This window comes from Diaphorina citri, unplaced genomic scaffold, assembly GCF_000475195.1.
Source record: "Diaphorina citri unplaced genomic scaffold, Diaci psyllid genome assembly version 1.1 scaffold53, whole genome shotgun sequence".
Taxonomy (NCBI): domain Eukaryota; kingdom Metazoa; phylum Arthropoda; class Insecta; order Hemiptera; family Psyllidae; genus Diaphorina; species Diaphorina citri.
The window spans coordinates 149,461-170,736 of NW_007377490.1; the positions used below are offsets into that span (position 1 = coordinate 149,461).

General features: G+C 37.8%; 1 protein-coding gene and 1 long non-coding RNA gene across 2 annotated transcripts; both read left to right on the forward strand.

Annotated features, from left to right (window-relative positions):
• Positions 1-209: 209 nt before the first annotated feature.
• On the forward strand, positions 210-20,706 carry LOC103516798 (probable peroxisomal acyl-coenzyme A oxidase 1). Its single transcript, XM_008481786.3, has 11 exons — positions 210-469; positions 4,724-4,959; positions 5,867-6,032; positions 7,235-7,403; positions 9,744-9,867; positions 11,095-11,214; positions 17,891-18,015; positions 18,416-18,579; positions 18,887-19,049; positions 19,415-19,605; positions 20,541-20,706. Exons 2-11 carry the CDS (start codon positions 4,827-4,829, stop codon positions 20,689-20,691), a joined length of 1,506 nt encoding a protein of 501 aa, XP_008480008.2. The 5' UTR covers positions 210-469; positions 4,724-4,826; the 3' UTR covers positions 20,692-20,706.
• Positions 15,338-16,688, forward strand: LOC113470513. The gene is made up of 2 exons (XR_003393549.1): positions 15,338-15,801; positions 16,142-16,688. It is a non-coding gene; the product is annotated as an uncharacterized LOC113470513 (long non-coding RNA).
• Positions 20,707-21,276: the final 570 nt, after the last annotated feature.

The window sequence follows — 21,276 nt, forward strand, 5'->3', positions numbered from 1 at the left end:
ATCCTTGGTTAAGTTACCACTCCAATGCAAAACTGTAGAAACAATATCCTATCTCACCTCGACCGAGCTCATCTCAGCCCTGTTCATAAACACAGCCTAAATCATGGTAGAAAGGTATTCAGTAATCAGATGTTTTATCATAATAAATATGGCAACAACTTGTGATTAGTTAATCGTGATAACGAAACTTGATAACCTTCGCATTTTTTTATTTATTTTATTAATGATTTTTATGAGCTTATTAACTTTTTGGTGCTCTAGTGTTGAAGTGTTTCTGTGTTTCATAATACCTACCTAACTACTTATCAAATACTTGATTTTCAAAGTCTAGTGTTTAGTGTTTCATAATACAATACCTAGATCACAGTGTAATATTTTACTGCAAACTTGTGTGTGCTAAATTTTTTACACCTGTTAATAACTATTGGTATTTTGTAGAAATGCAGCTCATCTGATTTGTTTCACTGTTGTAAGTATAATCTCCACTTACCACCTTAGATCCCTGGTTGATTTACACAAGGCCTTTAGATAAGTTTATGTTGCCATTAACCTGGTGCATTGGTGCAAGTAGGTATCTATTTAATGTTTGTGGAAACAGAAGGTAAACTATACATATGTACTTACCTGCAAATAGTAAGTTGCATCTACATAAGTCTATAGATTTAAGTTTTGGTACCTATTCATTTATTGATGATTGTAAAACAGGTTAACCTTGGAGTAATAAATGTTTGTGATAGTAGGTTCTCATAGGATAATAACTGTACAACATCATTAGGGGGCTAATAAGGGGTTATATCCTTTAGATAAAGTTAAGGAAAATGACAGAAGAAGAGGGAAGTGAGCATATTTCATTTGAAACTTTTTTTGCCCCCAAGTAAAAGAAGAGTTTTGTGTTTTCACTACTTTAGGTCTTCTACCTATACAGGGTGAACACAAAAAATGGTAACAAAAGAGATTTTTTTTTAATCCTATGAATCTATCAAAACCAGATTCATTTTGATTAAAAAAAAAATGCCTTGAAAATCCAAATCCAGTAAATCTAAGGGATCCACTTTTGGACTGGATTTATTTGGTTCTCAGTAGAAGTGAAGGATTCCAAAGAGAAAAGTAAAAGAAAAAGAAAATATTTCTTGTAAGAAAAATGAAATTCCTAAAAAATTTAATTTTTACATTTTTTTTTTTTTTTTTTTTTTTTTTTTTTTTGTGGCGCTCCGACAGTGAAAAAAATCAACACACACGCCCTCTCGTGTTTTTCTCATGCCATTAACATTATTTGTGGATTTTGTGGCGCAACATTTTTTAAATGAATGAAATTCGATTAAAAATTTGAACATTTTGAAATTTTGAAGTTTGAACATTTTGCTGTTTACATTACAATTTACATTTGCCTTTTTTGCTCTATCCGTTCCTTTACCTTTACCTACCTATTCTATTGTTTTTTCAACCAGAATTATATTGGGTTGCTTTTATTGTCTTGACATGTGGTTGGAGTAGCGGAAGGGCATCCGCAGCCGCACTCCGTAAAAATAAACTCGCCAAAACCAAGTTGGTTCATCCTGACGAAAAAACACCAATGGTGTAGTTAGGTGGACCGACTAAAAACGCCAACATGGGAAAAGGCGAAGTACCTAGATGATGATGATGATGTTATTTACCTATTACTTTCCTTATTTTATAAAAGTACCTAGGCGAAGTACCTACCATGATGATTATGTTATTTACCTATATAGGAAAGTATTAATTGTGATCGACAAATTTTTCGACCTTCGTTTTTTGACGGATGTGGACGTTTTATGGTCCCAATAGCCCCAAAAAAAGAGTTTCGGCCAAAAGTCCGTGTGTGTGTGTGGGGGGGGGGGGGGGGGGGGGTGTTTGTGTATTTTTTTTTTTTGTGTATTTTATTTTTTTTTTTTGTGATGTAAGTTAAGTGACTGATTTTGTTTTATTTTTGTTTTTCATAAATATAAAAATTCCTATTTCACCTGCCTACATAATTTGTTTATTTCAAGCAACTCTAGGGTCTAAAAGTAGCCTTATTATCGTCAAACGTAGTGTAAAAAATCTTGTAACCCCCAAAACAAGAAAAATTGTTAAATATATCGATATATCAGCGATATATCGATATATTTCCCCCGATATATCGATATCGATATATTTAAGGGGCCGATATATCGATATATCGATTTATCGATATATTTGCAACTCATTTACATCCCTAAAGACCACAGTCCAAATTAAAGAAGAAGAAGAAGAAGAAGAAGAAGAAAAAAAAAAAAAACACTGTGGCACTATGTATACAAGCTGTGGTTGAACCCACCATGCCATTTCTCTGATTAATTACACCCAACAGTTCATCTTGTCCTAGTCCTAGACACAATATAAGTACATGTTTGGGTTTCCTGATGTACCTTACTTCTTAAATAACTTTGGGTCTTTGGGTGATGTTAGCCATAGATTTCATGATTCCTATTTTATATTCTAAAAAAAAAAAAAAAAAAAAAACCTGATCTATTTAGGAAAAATGTGTCCATGTAGACACATAATTATTAAATCTATTTAATGTTTGTGGAAACAGAAGGTAAACCTATACATATGTACTTACCTGCAAATAGTAAGTTGCATCTACATAAGTCTATAGATTTAAGTTTTGGTAACCTATTCATTTATTGATGATTGTAAAACAGGTTAACCTTGGAGTAATAAATGTTTGTGATAGTAGGTTCTCATAGGATAATAACTGTACAACATCATTAGGGGGCTAATAGGGGTTATATCCTTTTAGAAAAGTTAAGGAAAATGACAGAAGAAGAGGGAAGTGAGCATATTTCATTTGGAAACTTTTTTGCCCCCAAGTAAAAGAAGAGTTTTGTGTTTTCACTACTTTAGGTCTTCTACCTATACAGGGTGAACACAAAAAATGGTAACAAAAGAGATTTTTTTTTAATCCTATGAATCTATCAAAACCAGATTCCATTTTGATTAAAAAAAAAAATGCCTTGAAAATCCAAATCCAGTAAATCTAAGGGATCCACTTTTGACTGGATTTATTTGGTTCTCAGTAGAAGTGAAGGATTCCAAAGAGAAAAGTAAAAGAAAAAGAAAATATTTCTTGTAAGAAAAATGAAAGGGAATCCAAAGGATCCAGATTTTTGAATCCTTCAAATCCAGATTGGTTGTCTTAAAAAAAAAAAAAAAAAAAAAAAATCAACATTTTTTTTTCAATTTTGCTTCAGTTTTCCCAATATTGGCTATTTTGTTTTTTCTTGAAAATTCATGACCTACCTAAGATGAGATATTGGTCATAACTTTTTTCCTATGAAACATAGAGGAAAATGGTTTTCACCACTAAAAAGGGCTTTTTTTAATCACCCCATATATATTCGATGTCCTAGGTGTTAGGTAGAACATAATTCTGATTACCTACATACATATGTATTAATTAATGTAACCTTGTACCTCTTCTTATCTTGGAAGAATGTTTTGTTTGCTATACATGTGTAAGTAGGTACCTACCTATGTAGGTATTTATTCTAGGAAACTTGGACTCAAGTTTTATATTTTTTATTGAACACTAGCCAAAATCTGTCGCTTCACTCCGGATTTCTGCTAGTAAATTCTTAAGGCATGGCCGTTCATGTCACTCATCCATTTAGTGGTCTTGCTCGGCGTAGCTTAACAAAAAGGAACCGGAAAATAGCCTATAACATTCCGGGAGTGCAAGCAATAAGTTCACAAAGTTTCATAGCGGTTAGGCCAGGCATAAAGTTCACACACACACACACACACACACACACACACACACACACACACACACACACACACACACACACACACACACACACACACACACACACACACACACACACACACACACACACACACACACACACACACACACACACACACACACACACACACACACACACACACACACACTCATTTTTATATATTAGATAAGTTATTGGCGTGGAAAGTAAAGAGTAGGTACCTACAAGCTGTCTTATCATTTAGGTTGGAAGTTGAAATTTTGACACTTTATGTTCAGACAATCAGACATGCCTTTGTAGGAAACGTGCCCACATAGGTACTAGGTACATATACGTTTAACATAAAAAGGCCTCCTTCAAAAAGGGGTTTTTTTTCTTACCTCTACCTTCTTACTTTCCTTCTGCTTTGATACTAATCACACCGCGTCTATTTTCTTTCAATCAATCATTTTTGCTTTTTTTTTCTTACCTCTACCTTCTTACTTTCCTTCTGCTTTGATACTAATCACACCGCGTCTATTTTCTTTCAATCAATCATTTTTGCTACATCCCCCCCCTTTTTTTTCATACCTGCAAGTCCTGCAACTTTCTGAGGGGTTTATAACTGTTTCGAAGTTTTGGTGTTAAATAGCGGCCGAACCGTACATTTCTCGCGGTCCGACTCGCGGACACATTTGATCATCAAGTTAGTAATTATGGAAACTGTCTGCAAATTTTGAGGGACCCGTGGCTAAAGGTAAAGTCGTGAGAAGCGATAGTTCATTTTGAGCTTTTTCCCAGAATAGCCTTTAATAGCGGAATTTTGGCCTTGGATGGCGGAGTATGTAGATAGGTACGCAAGTCCCATGTCCTTTTTTCGTTAGGAGCGGAAATCTGTCGTTTTTCCGTTCGCGAACTAATGATGTACGTCAATTTTTTACTCTATGATGTATGTATAATATTATTTTTTATTACAGATCATACCTACCGGAAGTTGGTTGTATCAGTACCTATCATATTTAGGTATCTATCCTAATATAGAAAGCACTTCAGAACATTATATCATCAAGGAATTACAAGATGAATGTGAAAATTCCATCGACAGTGAACGTAGATCTAGCTAATGAAAGGAAAAAATGTACATTCAATCCGGTGGAGCTGACGTATTTCTTGGATGGTGGAGAAGAGAAAACCAGAGAGAGAAGAGAGTTGGGTAAGTCATTGGGCTTACTTTAAACTTTAAATTGTGATAATTAGGAGATGAAAATTATAAAAAGTCAACAAAGCAAATTTTAACGAGGATTTTTTTGGCCTTCAGCCTTTGTTGTGATAATTAGGAGATGAAAATTATAAAAAGTCAACAAAGCAAATTTTAACGAGGATTTTTTTGGCCTTCAGCCTTTGTTATCAGTGAGTGAATAGTGTGCTCTAGTGAACTCAATTTCGCATCAATCAATTTAATTGAATTCAACCAAATTTCACCCCAAACATTTTGAACCCAAACTACCAAATTTGCAACCAAATATAAGCATTTAAAATCAGTAAATAACCAGTAGAAAAAAGGCTTTCCTTTTCCTTTCTCCCTCCTTCTACCTCTATAGGGACCCCGTTTTGTCGCATACATACGCGCGCGACGTATTCTAACTAACGCGTTTTACGTTTAAATTTATCTGCTGGTACTTATTGGTACGGTAAGTTTTCTGTTCTTAAAACATTCTTAATTTTCATTGAACCTATCCTATCATATACAGAGCGTTCGAAAAGTCTTGGAACCCCTGAATATTTTTTGAATGGCTAAAGATGAGAAGCTGAAATTCGGAGTAGTGTTTTATCTTTTAAAATGCAACTTTTTTAAGTAGTCGTTAAATATTGGCGACTACTTAAAAAAGTTGCATTTTAAAAGATTAAACACTACCCCCAAATTTTAGCTTCTCATATATCTTTAGCCATTCAAAAAATATTCAGGGGTTCCAACACTTTTCGAATGCTCTACATACAGTCTCCTAAATTTCAAATGCCGATAACATTCATAGTTCCCAGGGTTTACAAGTTTAGGTACTCTAGTGTGAAAAGTTATAACAAAAATACTCAAGTATGGCACTGATTTGTTTATTTCCCAGAAACTTTCTTCTTGTCGGATAGTCAGTTTTTGGACAAAATTCCTACCGATTATCTAAGTCACAAGGAGAAATATCAAATAGCTGTGAAGAAGTCATGCATGTTGTTCCGCAAGATCAAAGAATACCAGGAGAAAAAGGGAACAGGAACCAGTGTAGCTTTATTCTCGTAAGTACCGCGTATCAAGTGTCTTATTTAGCACCAAGGATCGGACCGCTCCCAGGCTTTTTTTTTCTCCTTTACTGTAGGCTTAGTCTGGCTGAGGGACTAAAAACAGAGAGTAGATCAGCGTCTAGCTAGGGGACTATAAACATCTCCTTTACTGTAGGCTTAGTCTGGCTGAGGGACTAAAAACAGAGAGTAGATCAGCGTCTAGCTAGGGGACTATAAACAGGGAGAAGACTAGCCCAAATATCCTCACGCTATATCAATAGCGAAGGTTGAGTGTGAAGGGCATCCCACTCGGAAAATTTTGTTTAGCCAAAACCAGTTGGCCTCAAAGCGATCACTCTAAAGCTGATTGAGAGGCCGACGACAAACGCCGACCCCATCTGAACATGGGAAAAGGCGAAGAAGAAAAGATTGAAGTCGGGAAATAGGTGGAAATGTTCTCATTTATTTGTGGGCGAAAATAAATATTTTAATGTCGATCCTTTTGGTTTAATTTTCTAATACTGAACCTCTATTTTGGAAAACTTGTTGTAAGAACTGATCAAAATATTATGTATTCATTTTAAGCATCCCCCCTCCCCCCCTCCCCCGGTACATCACTGTCGGGACTCTGCCCCGCCCCCCTCGATAAAATCCTGGATACGTTCTTAATCAAGTGTGTCAAAATATATTGTGGGTTCGTCCCGTCAGTAAAACATTATTATTAAAAGGCAAGCAAAAATTAAGAGTTCCGACGCGCGATGCCCGGCTTGTGTGTCAATGTCAATGTGTGTCCTGTCTCATACTGTCACAATGAGAGCTCTTATTTGAATAAAAATAAATAAATGCCGTTTCTTTGTGTTATCATATCACAACTTAGCTACATAGCTACTCGTTTCCTCACGAGGCTGAGTGGGCCCCGCAGCAGCCAGCCACGGAATCAATCATTTATATGATGCAAATTTTTGACCCCGCCGGGAATCCAACCCGGGTCTCCCGCGTGCAAGGACCACTACACCATTTGAGCTGATGAGCTCTTATTTGCGGGTGCTGATACCGGGAACCGGGATGCGGGAACCAATGCGGAGCTGATGAGCCTTTTTAGGAGGAGGAGGAGGAAATAAGAGGAGCTCTTGTTTTATATTTCAAAAATGTATACGTACAAGTACATGGTCATGAACACTTATTCATAGTTCATCTCTTGTGATCTCCTTTTCCAGCTCAGTGCTGGGTGGAATGCTGGGGAGTGCCCTGATTAAAGATTCAACCCCATTTTCCCTTCACTATGTCATGTTCCTACCTACCATTCTCGGTCAGGCCTCCGAAGAACAGCAATACCATTGGTTAACACGGGCCTGGAACTTTGAAATACTTGGAACCTATGCTCAGGCAAGTGTAGTATTATATGTATTGAGTTTTTTTTTTTCTCTAATTAATCAGGATGTTCATTTACTCTATTTGTAATATGTGTTCCCCATAATATGTCAAAATATATGAGACTGCCTTGGACTGCGGGGGTAAATCGACTTTTCAGTCCTATCCCATACCAGGATAAACAAGGTATATTTTATTCTATTCTATATATATTATATGACATAATGTAGAACTGTATTATCATTACTATGAGACGAAAAAACATGTGGTTTTGTATTGGGTTGACCTCACTTGTTTAGTGCACGAGGCTGAGTGGGCCCCGCAACAGCCAGTCACGGAATCAATCATTTGCATGATACAAATTTCTTCACCCCGCTGGGAATCGAACCCGGGTCTCCCGCGTGCAAGGCGAGCGCAGTGACGACTACGCTGACATCACGGTATTTGTGCATGTAGCTTCGTTAAATAATGTCATTCATTGAGACTATTAATTAAATCCAGGTGGCAATCATTTTGTCATTTGTGTTATCTCTGTCTCCCAGCCTCAGTTATTAACCTAATATAATATTTATTAGCTAAATCCCCTTTAGGGGTGAGCTATTCATTTCTAACGAAAGTCACAACTTTGGGTCGGGGTTGTGTTTTTTGGGTCACTAGGAAGCTATTCGCTATGAAAACTCATTTTGATATATGAAAACTCATTTTGATATTTTTCTGCTAGTAAAGGAACCCTTAAGGCATGGCCGTTCATGTCACTCATCCATTAAGTGGTCTTGCTCGGCGTAGCCTAACAATAACGAATCGGAAAATAGCCTTTAACCTTCACGGGAGTGCAAGCAATAAGTTCACAAATTTTCATAGCAATCGGATGAGCGGTTTGGCCAGGCATAAAGTTCAAACAAACACACACACACAAACATTCATTTTTACTTTCCTTATCCTATAGGAAGGAAAGTAAACTAATCGGGTCAAATTTTCGATGGTCAATTTTTCCAGCGATAGCCACAAGTTACGCGCTCAGATTTTCGGCTGACTGGTTGTGGGACATTTACAACTCTGTCAATGCAGATCTGGAAAAGGGCAATATGGGGGGATTACCAGAGGTGAAAAATTATTTCTGAGTTCAAATCCTCCTGACTTCTAGCACACAAATCCTAAGCAAGGCTAATAAATGTACACAACAAGATACATATGTATACCTTCCTACTGTAGCGGGATAGTACGGGTTTGAAAAACCTTAGCTTGGTTGGTAGCGCGTCTGCCTTGTAAGCCCTAGGCCGCGGATTCGATTCCCGCCCGATGCGGATTTATGTTTGTTCTCGGAACGGCTGGCTTTCTCCTATCCTGTCTTCCTTCTATCTTCTACTTCGGGACGATAAGACTATGGCAGTTACAGTTCCCTCTATCAAACCTCTTAAAATAATAATAATTAAACTAAATCGATCCGTGGATTTTATTACTCTTTCAGCTCCACGCAATGTCTTGCTGTTTGAAAGCTGTCAGCACAAGTGACTCTGCCACATTTATAGAGGTGTGCCGTCGATCCTGTGGAGGCCATGGCTATATGAACTCGAGTAACTTTCCCAACACCTACGGCATGGTGACAGCAGCTGAAACGTACGAGGGAGAAAACACCGTGCTCTACTTGCAGACGGCGAGGTAAATAACCAAAATTAAGAGATCTTTTTAAAATCGGTGCAACGGTTGGCGGTATTTTGACAGCTTTTGGTCGTTTTTTGGTATAATTCAATAATATCTCGGGAACGGTGTGAGCTAGAGACTTGAAATGTGGTATGTAGTCCACAAATGTGACAAGGATGCAACCCAAAACTTTCCCCCAAAAGACGGGTGCTCCGGTTGGCAGTATTTTGACCGCTTTTTGGCGATTTTCAGGTGTACTGATTAAACGGTTAGACAGAAAAACGCCCAAATAAGCTCATTCAATAGGAAATTGATCATATCTCAGGATCGGTTTAGATTTTCGCAAAATCTTTTCTTATTGCACACCTAGACCATAAAAGGAATAGTCCTATCAAATTTCAGCTTTCTAGGTCTTGTGATTCAGGAGATAGAGCGATCAGTGTGTGAAATGTGAATGAGTGAATGGATCTTGATTTTATAATATAAGATTTATTATATCAATCAGTGATATAATCACTACAATAAACTAATTACTCCCATAAGCTTGGACACAATATGAATCACTGTTGACCCTCTTTTTGGGTAAGGTCTACTAGCAACCAATTATCCTAATGGACTTCAACTAATTCGATACCTACATCGAGAGGAGGTTAAATGTATCTAATGATCAATCAATAAAATTTATATATATTTATATCTAATGCGTTATTTCAGACGGAGCTGGGTCACGGTACATTCATTCGAGGTTTAGAAACAGAAGCGAGATACGACCCATCTAAGGAGGAGTTCATTCTCAACAGTCCTACTTTAACAAGCTTTAAATGGTGGCCAGGAGGATGTAAGACTTTCTCTTATTTGATTAACATAATATCTTTCTTTCTTTTTTTTTAAAAAAAAAAAGATTTTTGATAGAGGGATCTGTAAAAACTGATATCGTCCCGAAATCGCAGAGAAAAAAAAAGACAGTATAGGAGAAAGTGAGCCGTTGCGAGAACGAACCGTATTTGTTTCGGTTAAAATTCGCCCTGTGCGGAAATCGAACCCGCGACCTAGCGCTTATAAGGTAGGTGGGCTACTCTCCAAGCTAACTAGAGTATCTACATACGGTTCTTGTAGGAACTGTAGAACAAACTATTGATATAACCTGTGGCTGAACCCATCTTGCCGTTTTTCTGATTAATTACACCTGACAGTTCATCTTGTCCCAGACACAATATACATACATGTTTAGGTTTCCTGATGCATGAGACCATCCACACTCCGACTTGCTTGGCAAACCAAGGTCTGAGATTGACGAAGCACACACGCGCTCAGACGGTCTGTCTGAGTCATAACACCTTGGATGTCAAATAATTTCAAAAACTGAAAGTCGGCGAACTGAGAACTGTAAACACCACACACGCTTAGACCACGGCCAGTCAGACCTAAGTCTGATTGATATTTCGTCAGTCTTTCGACTGTCAGAGATCGCCACAATCGTTTCGCCGGTCTAACGGACCGGTCTGTCAGCAGACAGTCGGAGCGTGAGTAACCACCCAAAAAAGTGATTATACTTAAAATTTAAAAAAAATAAGCAATGTTAATCCAAAGTTTCAGACATTGGTCCGTGTGTGTGTCTGTCTGTAAACAAAATATCTCGGGAACGGAATGAGCTAGAGACTTGAAATTTGGTATGTAGTTCACAAATGTGATAAGGATGCAACTCAAAACACTTGGTTGAGATGGTTGCTGCGCTTGGCGGTATTTTGACCGCTTTTGGACAGATTTCAACCGTTTTTTGGCGGTTTTCAGCTATAGCGACAAAACGGTTAGACATATTGTAAAAGTTAGGGTAAAAGAACACTCAAATAAGCATCATTCAATAGGGTAAGGAAAGTCGTGTGATGTTCACACCAGATTTTTAATAAGCAATGTAATATTACGTTACGTTCAAACTAATCATTTAGTTTTTCAATCACGTCATGTCAGTTTTCTTTCTTTTCCATAAGCAATGTAATATTACGTTACGTTCAAACTAATCATTTAGTTTTTCAATCACGTCATGTCAGTTTTCTTTCTTTTCCAGTGGGGCAGACTTGTAACTATGCAGTGGTTGTAGCTCAGTTGTATACCCAGGGTAAATGTCATGGCATTCACCCTTTCATTGTCCAATTGAGAGACGAAGAAACTCATATGCCGTTGCCTGGTAAGTCACTAACATCTTCATGTTGTTGTTACATGGTGATCATTAATTATTTGACGTGAAACTAAAAGAATTCAAAACTTTCAAGCCAAAAAATCACTTTATTTTAAACTTCAAGTCAGAAAAGTATTACTTTTCCAATACTTTTCCGACTTGAAATTACATCACGGTATTTGTAAATGTAAATGCAGTTTCTTTGTGTTATTATGTCACAACTTTTGGTGCTCACTGCAGCATTGTAGGATTTTCCCAATATCTCAATAATCCTAAAATCCAATGTTTACCTACCATGCTGGCACCGGTCGCTATGCGCATTTATATGTCATAGCTACTCATTTTCCTCACGAGGCTGAGTGGGCCCCGCAACAGCCAGTCACGGAATCAATCATTTGCATGATACAAATTTCTTGACCCCGCCGAGAATCGAACCCGGGTCTGGTTTGGCCAGGCATAAAGTTCAAACAAACAAACAAACAAACAAACAAACAAACAAACAAACAAACAAACAAACAAACAAACAAACAAACAAACAAACAAACAAACAAACAAACAAACAAACAAACAAACAAACAAACAAACAAACAAACAAACAAACAAACAAACAAACAAACAAACAAACAAACAAACAAACAAACAAACAAACAAACAAACAAACAAACAAACAAACAAACAAACAAACAAACAAACAAACAAACAAACAAACAAACAAACAAACAAACAAACAAACAAACAAACAAACAAACAAACAAACAAACAAACAAACAAACAAACAAACAAACAAACAAACAAACAAACAAACAAACAAACAAACAAACAAACAAACAAACAAACACACACACACACACAAACATTCATTTTTACTTTCCTTATCCTATAGGAAGGAAAGTAAACTAATCGGGTCAAATTTTCGATGGTCAATTTTTAGTGCCAAAACACGTTTTGAGGTCTCTAGAGCCTAAATCCAAAGTTTCAGCCATTGGTCCGTCTGAATGTCTGTCTATCTGTAAACAAAATATCTCGAGAACGGTAAGAGCTAGAGACTTGAAATTTGGTATGTAGCTGTCAAATGTGACAAGGACGGAACGTTGCAGGGTGTCTACCAAAATGGAAAAATAAAATTCCCTGACTTTTCCCGGTTTTCCAGTCCAATTTTTCAAAATTTCCAGTCTACTTTTCCAAGATTTTCTACCTTATTCCCACTGCGCCGCAGCCGATTTTTTTTCCAAGCAATGTTCTCAGGCCTGTTAAATTTCTTCAATCTTTTTTCATCCGACTAGGGTAAGGTCTTGAGTCCTCGATTTGCACCATGAAATAACTGCGCCGCAGGCCAAATTTTTTCAAGATAAATGACCTTTGACCAAGATAATGACCTCAAGACTACTACAGCCATGTCTCTTTGATCTGCCTTAATCTCAGGTATTTACTATAAGTGAACTGGCATTTTTTTTTATAATATAATAACATAACAATATAGAATATAATAACAGCGCCGCACGGGAAATTTTTGAACATTTTGGTCTAAAATCTTCAGAAATTCAGTCTCATCGAAATCCTAATCTTCAGCTCCGCAGGAGAATTTTTTTAAAAAGCATGAACCTGAAGTTTGTCATTATACAGTCTACACATCATTTACATATCCTGGGGGGATGAAGGTTAACACAAAAAAGGGGGAAATGAGCAGCGCCGCAGGCGAAATTTTTGAAAATTGTGAGCTACAATTTATAGAAACCAGAATTAACGAAATTGAAATTTGTATGGCCACAGGCGAAAATTTTGGTCTCGAATTTTAAAAAACTTAGTTATCAAAAACACAAAATTTGGCGCCGCAGGCGAATTTTTTGAAGATTTTGGTTTACGATAGTAAGAGAAGCAGACTTGTCAAAGGTGTAATCTTCAGGGCCGCAGGCGAAACTTTTCAGTAAGTATGTAACCTGTAGCTTGTCATGTGTCAGTTTTTTATGTAATTAAATACGTGATAAAAGACGAGTATAGTTATTCCCCCCAATCCATTTCTATAGAACACAAAATGACAGCGCCGCGGGCGAAATTTTTTCAAAAGAATATAAGTAGCTCCTTCAAGGTTGCATACTTTTTTTTACTGACCAAAGTCTTTTTCTCGTTTTATAGGCTTTGAAATATTCTATATTATATGACATAATGTAGAACTGTATTATCATTACTATGAGACGAAAAAACATGTGGTTTTGTATTGGGTTGACCTCACTTGTTTAGTGAAAGATTGGATATACGACCGCAGACCAGGTTAAGAAGAAACAGCTCGCTCTTTATTACTAATTGTCATTTAAAATTGACATTTGTTTAGTGAAACCTGACTCTTTTCTTTTTATATCTTCCGCTATAAATAACGTAGGCAGGTAATAGGTTTGAACGTCTTTCCTATTATAGTATGGGAGTTTTTCCCCCAATTCCAAGCAAAATTTTGTTAATTAAAATACCAATAGTCACTTAATATGTAAGAAGGCAAGGGTTCAAATACCAATTTACCGATGACGAATAAATTTAGACGTACGGGTATATATATACATTTTACATACTAGCTGAATTCTGTCGCTTCGCTCCGGAATCCCGCTAGTTCATCCCGAGGCATGGCCAAACTTGTAGAAAAGGCATGGCCGAACTTGTAGAAATTAATAAAAAAGTACGGTCCTGCTGCGCGCTCCCTATTAGCTGCATAGTTATCAAACTAAAAACATAAACGAAACTCAAAATGTTGGTCGAGAGCGGAACATTTCTCTTGTATATGTATACATATGGCAGCGAAAGTTTGTCACTCGATAACTCAAGAACGGTTAAATATTTTTCAACCAAACTTGGTACACCGATAGACATAGTATATTATGTATATACATATGGCAGCGAAAGTTTGTCACTCGATAACTCAAGAACGGTTAAATATTTTTCAACCAAACTTGGTACACCGATAGACATAGACCTTGGGTCAGAAAAGAACTGTATAGTTTTTGGGCCAAATTGATCGAGCGGTGCGCGAGTTATTCACTATTGAAGGTCGAGCAGTCGATTTGGTTTTTGGCTTATATCTCTGGAACGGTTTGTTCAATCTCTATGAAATTTAATATGAATATGTAAAACAATATTTTACGACTCCCTATAAATTTTCATTAAAATCGATTTATCGGTTTTCCTGATATTCAAGGAAAATCGATTTTCAAAACTAAAAAACCGGAAAAAGTCGTTCTCAGATCAAACGTTAGGAGCTGAAAATGTGCCAAATATTCTCCCCTAAAACATATCCAAATTTCAAATTAATCGATAAAACGGTTTCCGAGATATATCTCCTAAACGATACAAGATATCGAGAAAATGGTCACACCCACTCCCAAAGCCCACCCTATTACACTTGATGGACATTTAAAATTCCTCAAAATTCCAATTACTTCATGTTTAAATCTTGTGTTGAAATTTTCCCATAAGACCCCATGGTAAAATAATAGTGCATAGGTATGTTGGTACTTATACTAATGAAATTAATTTAATAGGCTTTGCCAACGGCCGAAGACCTCATTTATGTCTCATAATATATAATAAAAAACAGCGGCCGGAGGCCGCATTATATATTATTTTTTAACTCAGCTTACACAGCCAGCCTTGCCAGCGGCCGGAGGCCGCATTGCCTTTTATGTATGAACGTAACGAAGTATACGGGCCTTTACCCCGTTGCAAAATTACCAAAAATCACAACATAGGCACCTATAACAACAACTTTTATACGAAATACCCAACCACACCGGGGATTTAGCTCTACTAACGGTGGTGCGTCAGAATTTTTTTTCTACTTAATTACATTTATTCTCTTACTACCATACATTGAATAATTGTATTCCATTAATCATGTTTATCACACTGGAACATTTTAATTCCTTGATAACATCTAAAACCTTAACAATGGGAAGGGTGGGATTGATATCCACATACCAGGACATCCTGACCCATTAAAAAAACCATGCCTTCCCTCTTTACATCAGTATTTAGTTTGTTTTTTTTTATATATATAAAGGGAATTGTAACAACAGAGGTATTGTCTTCCCGAAATCGAAGAGACAAGAAGAACAGGGTAGGAGAAAGTCAGCTGTTCAGAGGACGAACCTCATCTGTTTAGGATGAAGTTCGCCCCGGGCGGGAATCGAACCCGCGACCTAGCGCTTACAATATAGATTTTATAGTTACATACCCGGGTTTCATCTCTGACTGCGACGTACTGCGCTATATCTAATTGCTATACGCGCTATACTCCAAGCGAACTAGTCTAGCTATATTGCCCCTTTAAATCCCCGTTGGTCATCTCAGATCACAAAAATCCCATCATATTTTCCAGGCTCATTATTGGTTAGGTTTATATGAGACATCCTATGTACTGTTGACATTATTGCTTACCGTTATATGTTTTTGGATACTTAATTCCAGGCACATTGCAGAGCATTCATTGTACAGACATTCATCAAGATTCTGCGCACTGCTAACCTCTCGCCGTCGTTACGGGATGTGCTGGCTCAGTTGTGTGAATTGTACGCCATCTTCTTCTTACTCAACTCCTCTGGCAACTTCCTTCTGGTAAGCAACAGTGAACTGGATATCTTCTTTTTCTTCGCCTTTTCATTTTGTATTTTGTGAACTTATTCTGAACCAAATACATAAGACCTTGTTTAGACTGCGGGACTAAAGGGACTTTTCAGTCTCATTTCGGCAGTATAAACAGGGTATATTCTATTCTATTCTTTTCCTGTGTACAGACAGGGTCGGCGTTTTCGTCAGCTTTGGGCTGACATTCTATTTAACGTCCCCCAGCCAGAGAAAGTAATAAATAGAATAGAAACTATAAAATCCGTGTCTTTGTGGACTAAGGAGACCATAGGATCTAATTATTCGGATTTACATTTTGTTCTCTCCCTAGTATTCCAACGTGAGCTCCTCCCATGACATTTCTCTGATTCAGTCCCGTCTCGTCAATCTCCTAGCAGAATTCCGTCCCAATGCTGTGGCCGCTGTAGACGCTTTCGATATCCGCGATGAAATTCTAGCCTCGCCTCTAGGTGCTTGGGATGGCAATGTGTACGAGAGACTCTTCATTGAGGCCAATAAGAGCCCTCTCAACCAGAACCCCGTGGATGAAAGCTTTCACAATCACATCAAGCCATTCCTGAGAAGCAACTTGTAATACATTCCTAAGCAATTGTAATTTGCTTTCACATGCACATCAAGCAAACCCTTACAAGTACCGTGGAATCAAAGAGTTGCCAGCTGGACGATGATCTGTCTGGGACATCAAATACTCGAAGCCTCGCTAAGGTAATTCATGGGTTTAAACTAGTTTAAAGTCTCTCGAATTGAATCTCACTTCGCAGTGAAATGGGCAAAGGGTTACCAACCCCTATTATTAGCCTTAATAGAACAAAATGTGTTTTCCCCCTCGTGTAACTAGGTAACTTAATAGAACAAAATATCTACCACATAATGATGAAATAATGAAAAAACTTCTTTTGTACCCTTGCAATATTGTAATCTATAATATTATTGATGCAAATAAACAAATTACAAATTAAAATTGACATGTTAGTGTTACAGTAGTTTTGTAGAATAGAATAGAATATATGTACCTTGTTCATCCTGCTGGGATAGGACTGAAAAGTCCCTTTACCCCTGCAGTCTAACCAAGGTCTCGTATATTCTGACATATTGTGGGGAACAGATTACAATTAGAGTAGGTGAACACCTTTGTAAAACGGATAAATCTATTTGTTCAACAGGATGGTACCTATGTGAAATCGAAGAACGATAAACTAACGTATGGAACGATGATATTTGTGAGGGTCTCTCTGGTGAAGAATGTAGCCGCAGCTTTCCTCTCCAAGGCTGTAACCATAGCAACTAGATATAGCGCAGTACGTCGACAGTCGGAGATGAAACCCGGGTATGTAACTATAAAATCTAAGCGCTAGGTCACGCTCGGGGCGGATTTCTCTCTGTGAATCAGAAAAAAAGCCAGTCGTGAAAACGTTACTTTTTGGCCAGCATAATTAATTTCGAGTGTAGCGCGTATGCCTTATAAGAGCTAGGTCACGGGCTCGAATCCCGCCCGAGGCGGATTTTATCCTAAACAGATAAGGTTCGTTCTTGGAACGGCTGGCTTTCTCCTATCCTCTCTCCCTTCTCTCCGCTTTCGGGATCAGACCTAAGCAGTTACAGTCTATTTTTTTTTCTTTTTCATTATTTTTCAGTGAAAGAGAACCTCAAATCTTGGACTACAAAACTCAGCAGTACAAGCTGTTTCCAGCGATTCTTTTTCATTATTTTTCAGTGAAAGAGAACCTCAAATCTTGGACTACAAAACTCAGCAGTACAAGCTGTTTCCAGCGATTATTCTCTTACTACCATACATTGAATAATTGTATTCCATTAATCATGTTTATCACACTGGAACATTTTAATTCCTTGATAACATCTATATTCTATAGCAATGTGAGTAAGGTGTGACCTTAACCCCATATACATTATCTCAGGCTGTGTATTTTACTCAGTTGTATTCAAATTACAGGAATTATATTGAATGACATCTTACACAGTAAAATGAATCATGATTGCTTTGTTCTAGTTATAAGCTTAGGGAGATTGGGTAAAATGAATTATGATTGCTTTGTTCTAGGTATAAGCATAGGTGAGATTGGATCCAAACTGGGTATGAACACAGTCAACAACGGGTACCTGGGCTTCAAAAATGTCCGCATACCTCGTAATAATATGCTCATGAAAAATGCTCAAGTTTTGAAGGTAAGTTTGTTCCTCATGATTGAGAAATAACTTTACAGTTAATGTATCAAACATCTTATTTAACCTGATATGTGTGGTGTGTGCTCTCTTTAACATGGGTAAGTTGTACATATGAGGAAAAAAAAAAGATTGGATATACGACCGCAGACCAGGTTAAGAAGAAACAGCTCGCTCTTTATTACTAATTGTCATTTAAAATTGACATGTTAGTGTTACAGTAGTTTTGTAGAATAGAATAGAATATATGTACCTTGTTCATCCTGCTGGGATAGGACTGAAAAGTCCCTTTACCCCTGCAGTCTAACCAAGGTCTCGTATATTCTGACATATTGTGGGGAACAGATTACAATTAGAGTAGGTGAACACCTTTGTAAAACGGATAAATCTATTTGTTCAACAGGATGGTACCTATGTGAAATCGAAGAACGATAAACTAACGTATGGAACGATGATATTTGTGAGGGTCTCTCTGGTGAAGAATGTAGCCGCAGCTTTCCTCTCCAAGGCTGTAACCATAGCAACTAGATATAGCGCAGTACGTCGACAGTCGGAGATGAAACCCGGGTATGTAACTATAAAATCTAAGCGCTAGGTCACGCTCGGGGCGGATTTCTCTCTGTGAATCAGAAAAAAAGCCAGTCGTGAAAACGTTACTTTTTGGCCAGCATAATTAATTTCGAGTGTAGCGCGTATGCCTTATAAGAGCTAGGTCACGGGCTCGAATCCCGCCCGAGGCGGATTTTATCCTAAACAGATAAGGTTCGTTCTTGGAACGGCTGGCTTTCTCCTATCCTCTCTCCCTTCTCTCCGCTTTCGGGATCAGACCTAAGCAGTTACAGTCTATTTTTTTTTCTTTTTCATTATTTTTCAGTGAAAGAGAACCTCAAATCTTGGACTACAAAACTCAGCAGTACAAGCTGTTTCCAGCGATAGCCACAAGTTACGCGCTCAGATTTTCGGCTGACTGGTTGTGGGACATTTACAACTCTGTCAATGCAGATCTGGAAAAGGGCAATATGGGGGGATTACCAGAGGTGAAAAATTATTTCTGAGTTCAAATCCTCCTGACTTCTAGCACACAAATCCTAAGCAAGGCTAATAAATGTACACAACAAGATACATATGTATACCTTCCTACTGTAGCGGGATAGTACGGGTTTGAAAAACCTTAGCTTGGTTGGTAGCGCGTCTGCCTTGTAAGCCCTAGGCCGCGGATTCGATTCCCGCCCGATGCGGATTTATGTTTGTTCTCGGAACGGCTGGCTTTCTCCTATCCTGTCTTCCTTCTATCTTCTACTTCGGGACGATAAGACTATGGCAGTTACAGTTCCCTCTATCAAACCTCTTAAAATAATAATAATTAAACTAAATCGATCCGTGGATTTTATTACTCTTTCAGCTCCACGCAATGTCTTGCTGTTTGAAAGCTGTCAGCACAAGTGACTCTGCCACATTTATAGAGGTGTGCCGTCGATCCTGTGGAGGCCATGGCTATATGAACTCGAGTAACTTTCCCAACACCTACGGCATGGTGACAGCAGCTGAAACGTACGAGGGAGAAAACACCGTGCTCTACTTGCAGACGGCGAGGTAAATAACCAAAATTAAGAGATCTTTTTAAAATCGGTGCAACGGTTGGCGGTATTTTGACAGCTTTTGGTCGTTTTTTGGTATAATTCAATAATATCTCGGGAACGGTGTGAGCTAGAGACTTGAAATGTGGTATGTAGTCCACAAATGTGACAAGGATGCAACCCAAAACTTTCCCCCAAAAGACGGGTGCTCCGGTTGGCAGTATTTTGACCGCTTTTTGGCGATTTTCAGGTGTACTGATTAAACGGTTAGACAGAAAAACGCCCAAATAAGCTTCATTCAATAGGATAAGGAAAGTCGTGTGATGTTTACACCAGATTTTTTTTTTTCTTTGTTATACATACTTACATAGTTATTTGGTTATCAATTATCTAAATCAGTTCCCATAGTGTAGTGTAGTGGTCATGACATTCAATAGGACAAGGAAAGTCGTGTGATGTTTACAACAGATTTTTTTTTCTTTGTTATACATACTTACATAGTTATTTGGTTATCAATTATCTAAATCAGTTCCCATAGTGTAGTGTAGTGGTCATGAGTCATCAGTACCTGGTTGATTTATTAAAAGTTAAAAACAAAAAGGATAAAAGTAACGGAAGTGTCAAGGAAGATCCAGGAGAGGAGATTACAGTTGTATGGTCATTTTGGAAGAAGAGATGAGAGCTACATAGGGAAAAGAGATGAGAGAATGTAATGAGGGGGAGAAAAGGGAGTGGGAGGCCAAAAAAAGGTGGAAGGATTGTGTGAATCAAGACCTGAGTGAGAAATATCGAACAGGATATGAGGTACACAATAAGGCTGCCTGGAAAAGACTGACAAGAAACGCCGGCCCTATTTAAGTAGGAAAAAGAGGAAAACCAATATTTTTATGCTTTGGATTTTTCTATCCCATCATTGTTTTTACATTATTTACCTCCCACCACATGTTTCAGATTCCTAATAAAAGCATGGAATCAACTCAAGTCGGGGGGTTTGCTTTCCTCGACCGTCACATATCTTGGCAAGATCGGTGCTCCCAAAAGTCAGTACGTGCATTCCTTGGATAGTCTGCTTCAGGCATATCAGCAAGTGGCCGCTGGGTAAGAGACAAATTTATCTTGTTCATATAAAGCTATGTCCATGTATAATCGACGAGCATCAATGGACAGTCGACTGACACGTCCATATATAGAATTACACATGTTGCTTCTGTTGTACAATATACTACACTCCCAAGGGCCTCAATATTTCCAGAATACCCTGCTTTATCTGCAAAACATAATGTAGTATATGTAGCACCAGAGCACATAAATTGAATCTCCTGGAAATTCCAAGGCATAGGACTCAGTTATATGTATGGTAACTCTTACCCCCCATGTTGCTTCTGTTGTACAATATACTACACTCCCAAGGGCCTCAATATTTCCAGAATACCCTGCTTTATCTGTAAAACATAATGCAGTATATGTAGCACCAGAGCACATAAATTGAATCTCCTGGAAATTCCAAGGCATAGGACTCAGTTATATGTATGGTAACTCTTACCCTTTATTTGCAGATTCTGCAGTTAGATTATGGAATTCTCTTCAAAGGGATATAATCATGAATTGTTTTCTTCGTGGTAGAGCAGAGCTTTTTCACAACTTTAGTGTATATATATCACAGCATTACTAAGCGCTTCCCTTGCAG

Coding starts and splice junctions, on each gene's coding strand:
- LOC103516798 (XM_008481786.3), top strand. CDS start 4,827: ATGAATGTGAAAATTCCATCGACAGTGAACGTAGATCTAGCTAATGAA. Junction 11,215..17,890: donor AACTCATATGCCGTTGCCTG/GTAAGTCACTAA, acceptor GCTTTGTTCTAG/GTATAAGCATAGGTGAGATT. Junction 18,016..18,415: donor AAAATGCTCAAGTTTTGAAG/GTAAGTTTGTTC, acceptor TTTGTTCAACAG/GATGGTACCTATGTGAAATC.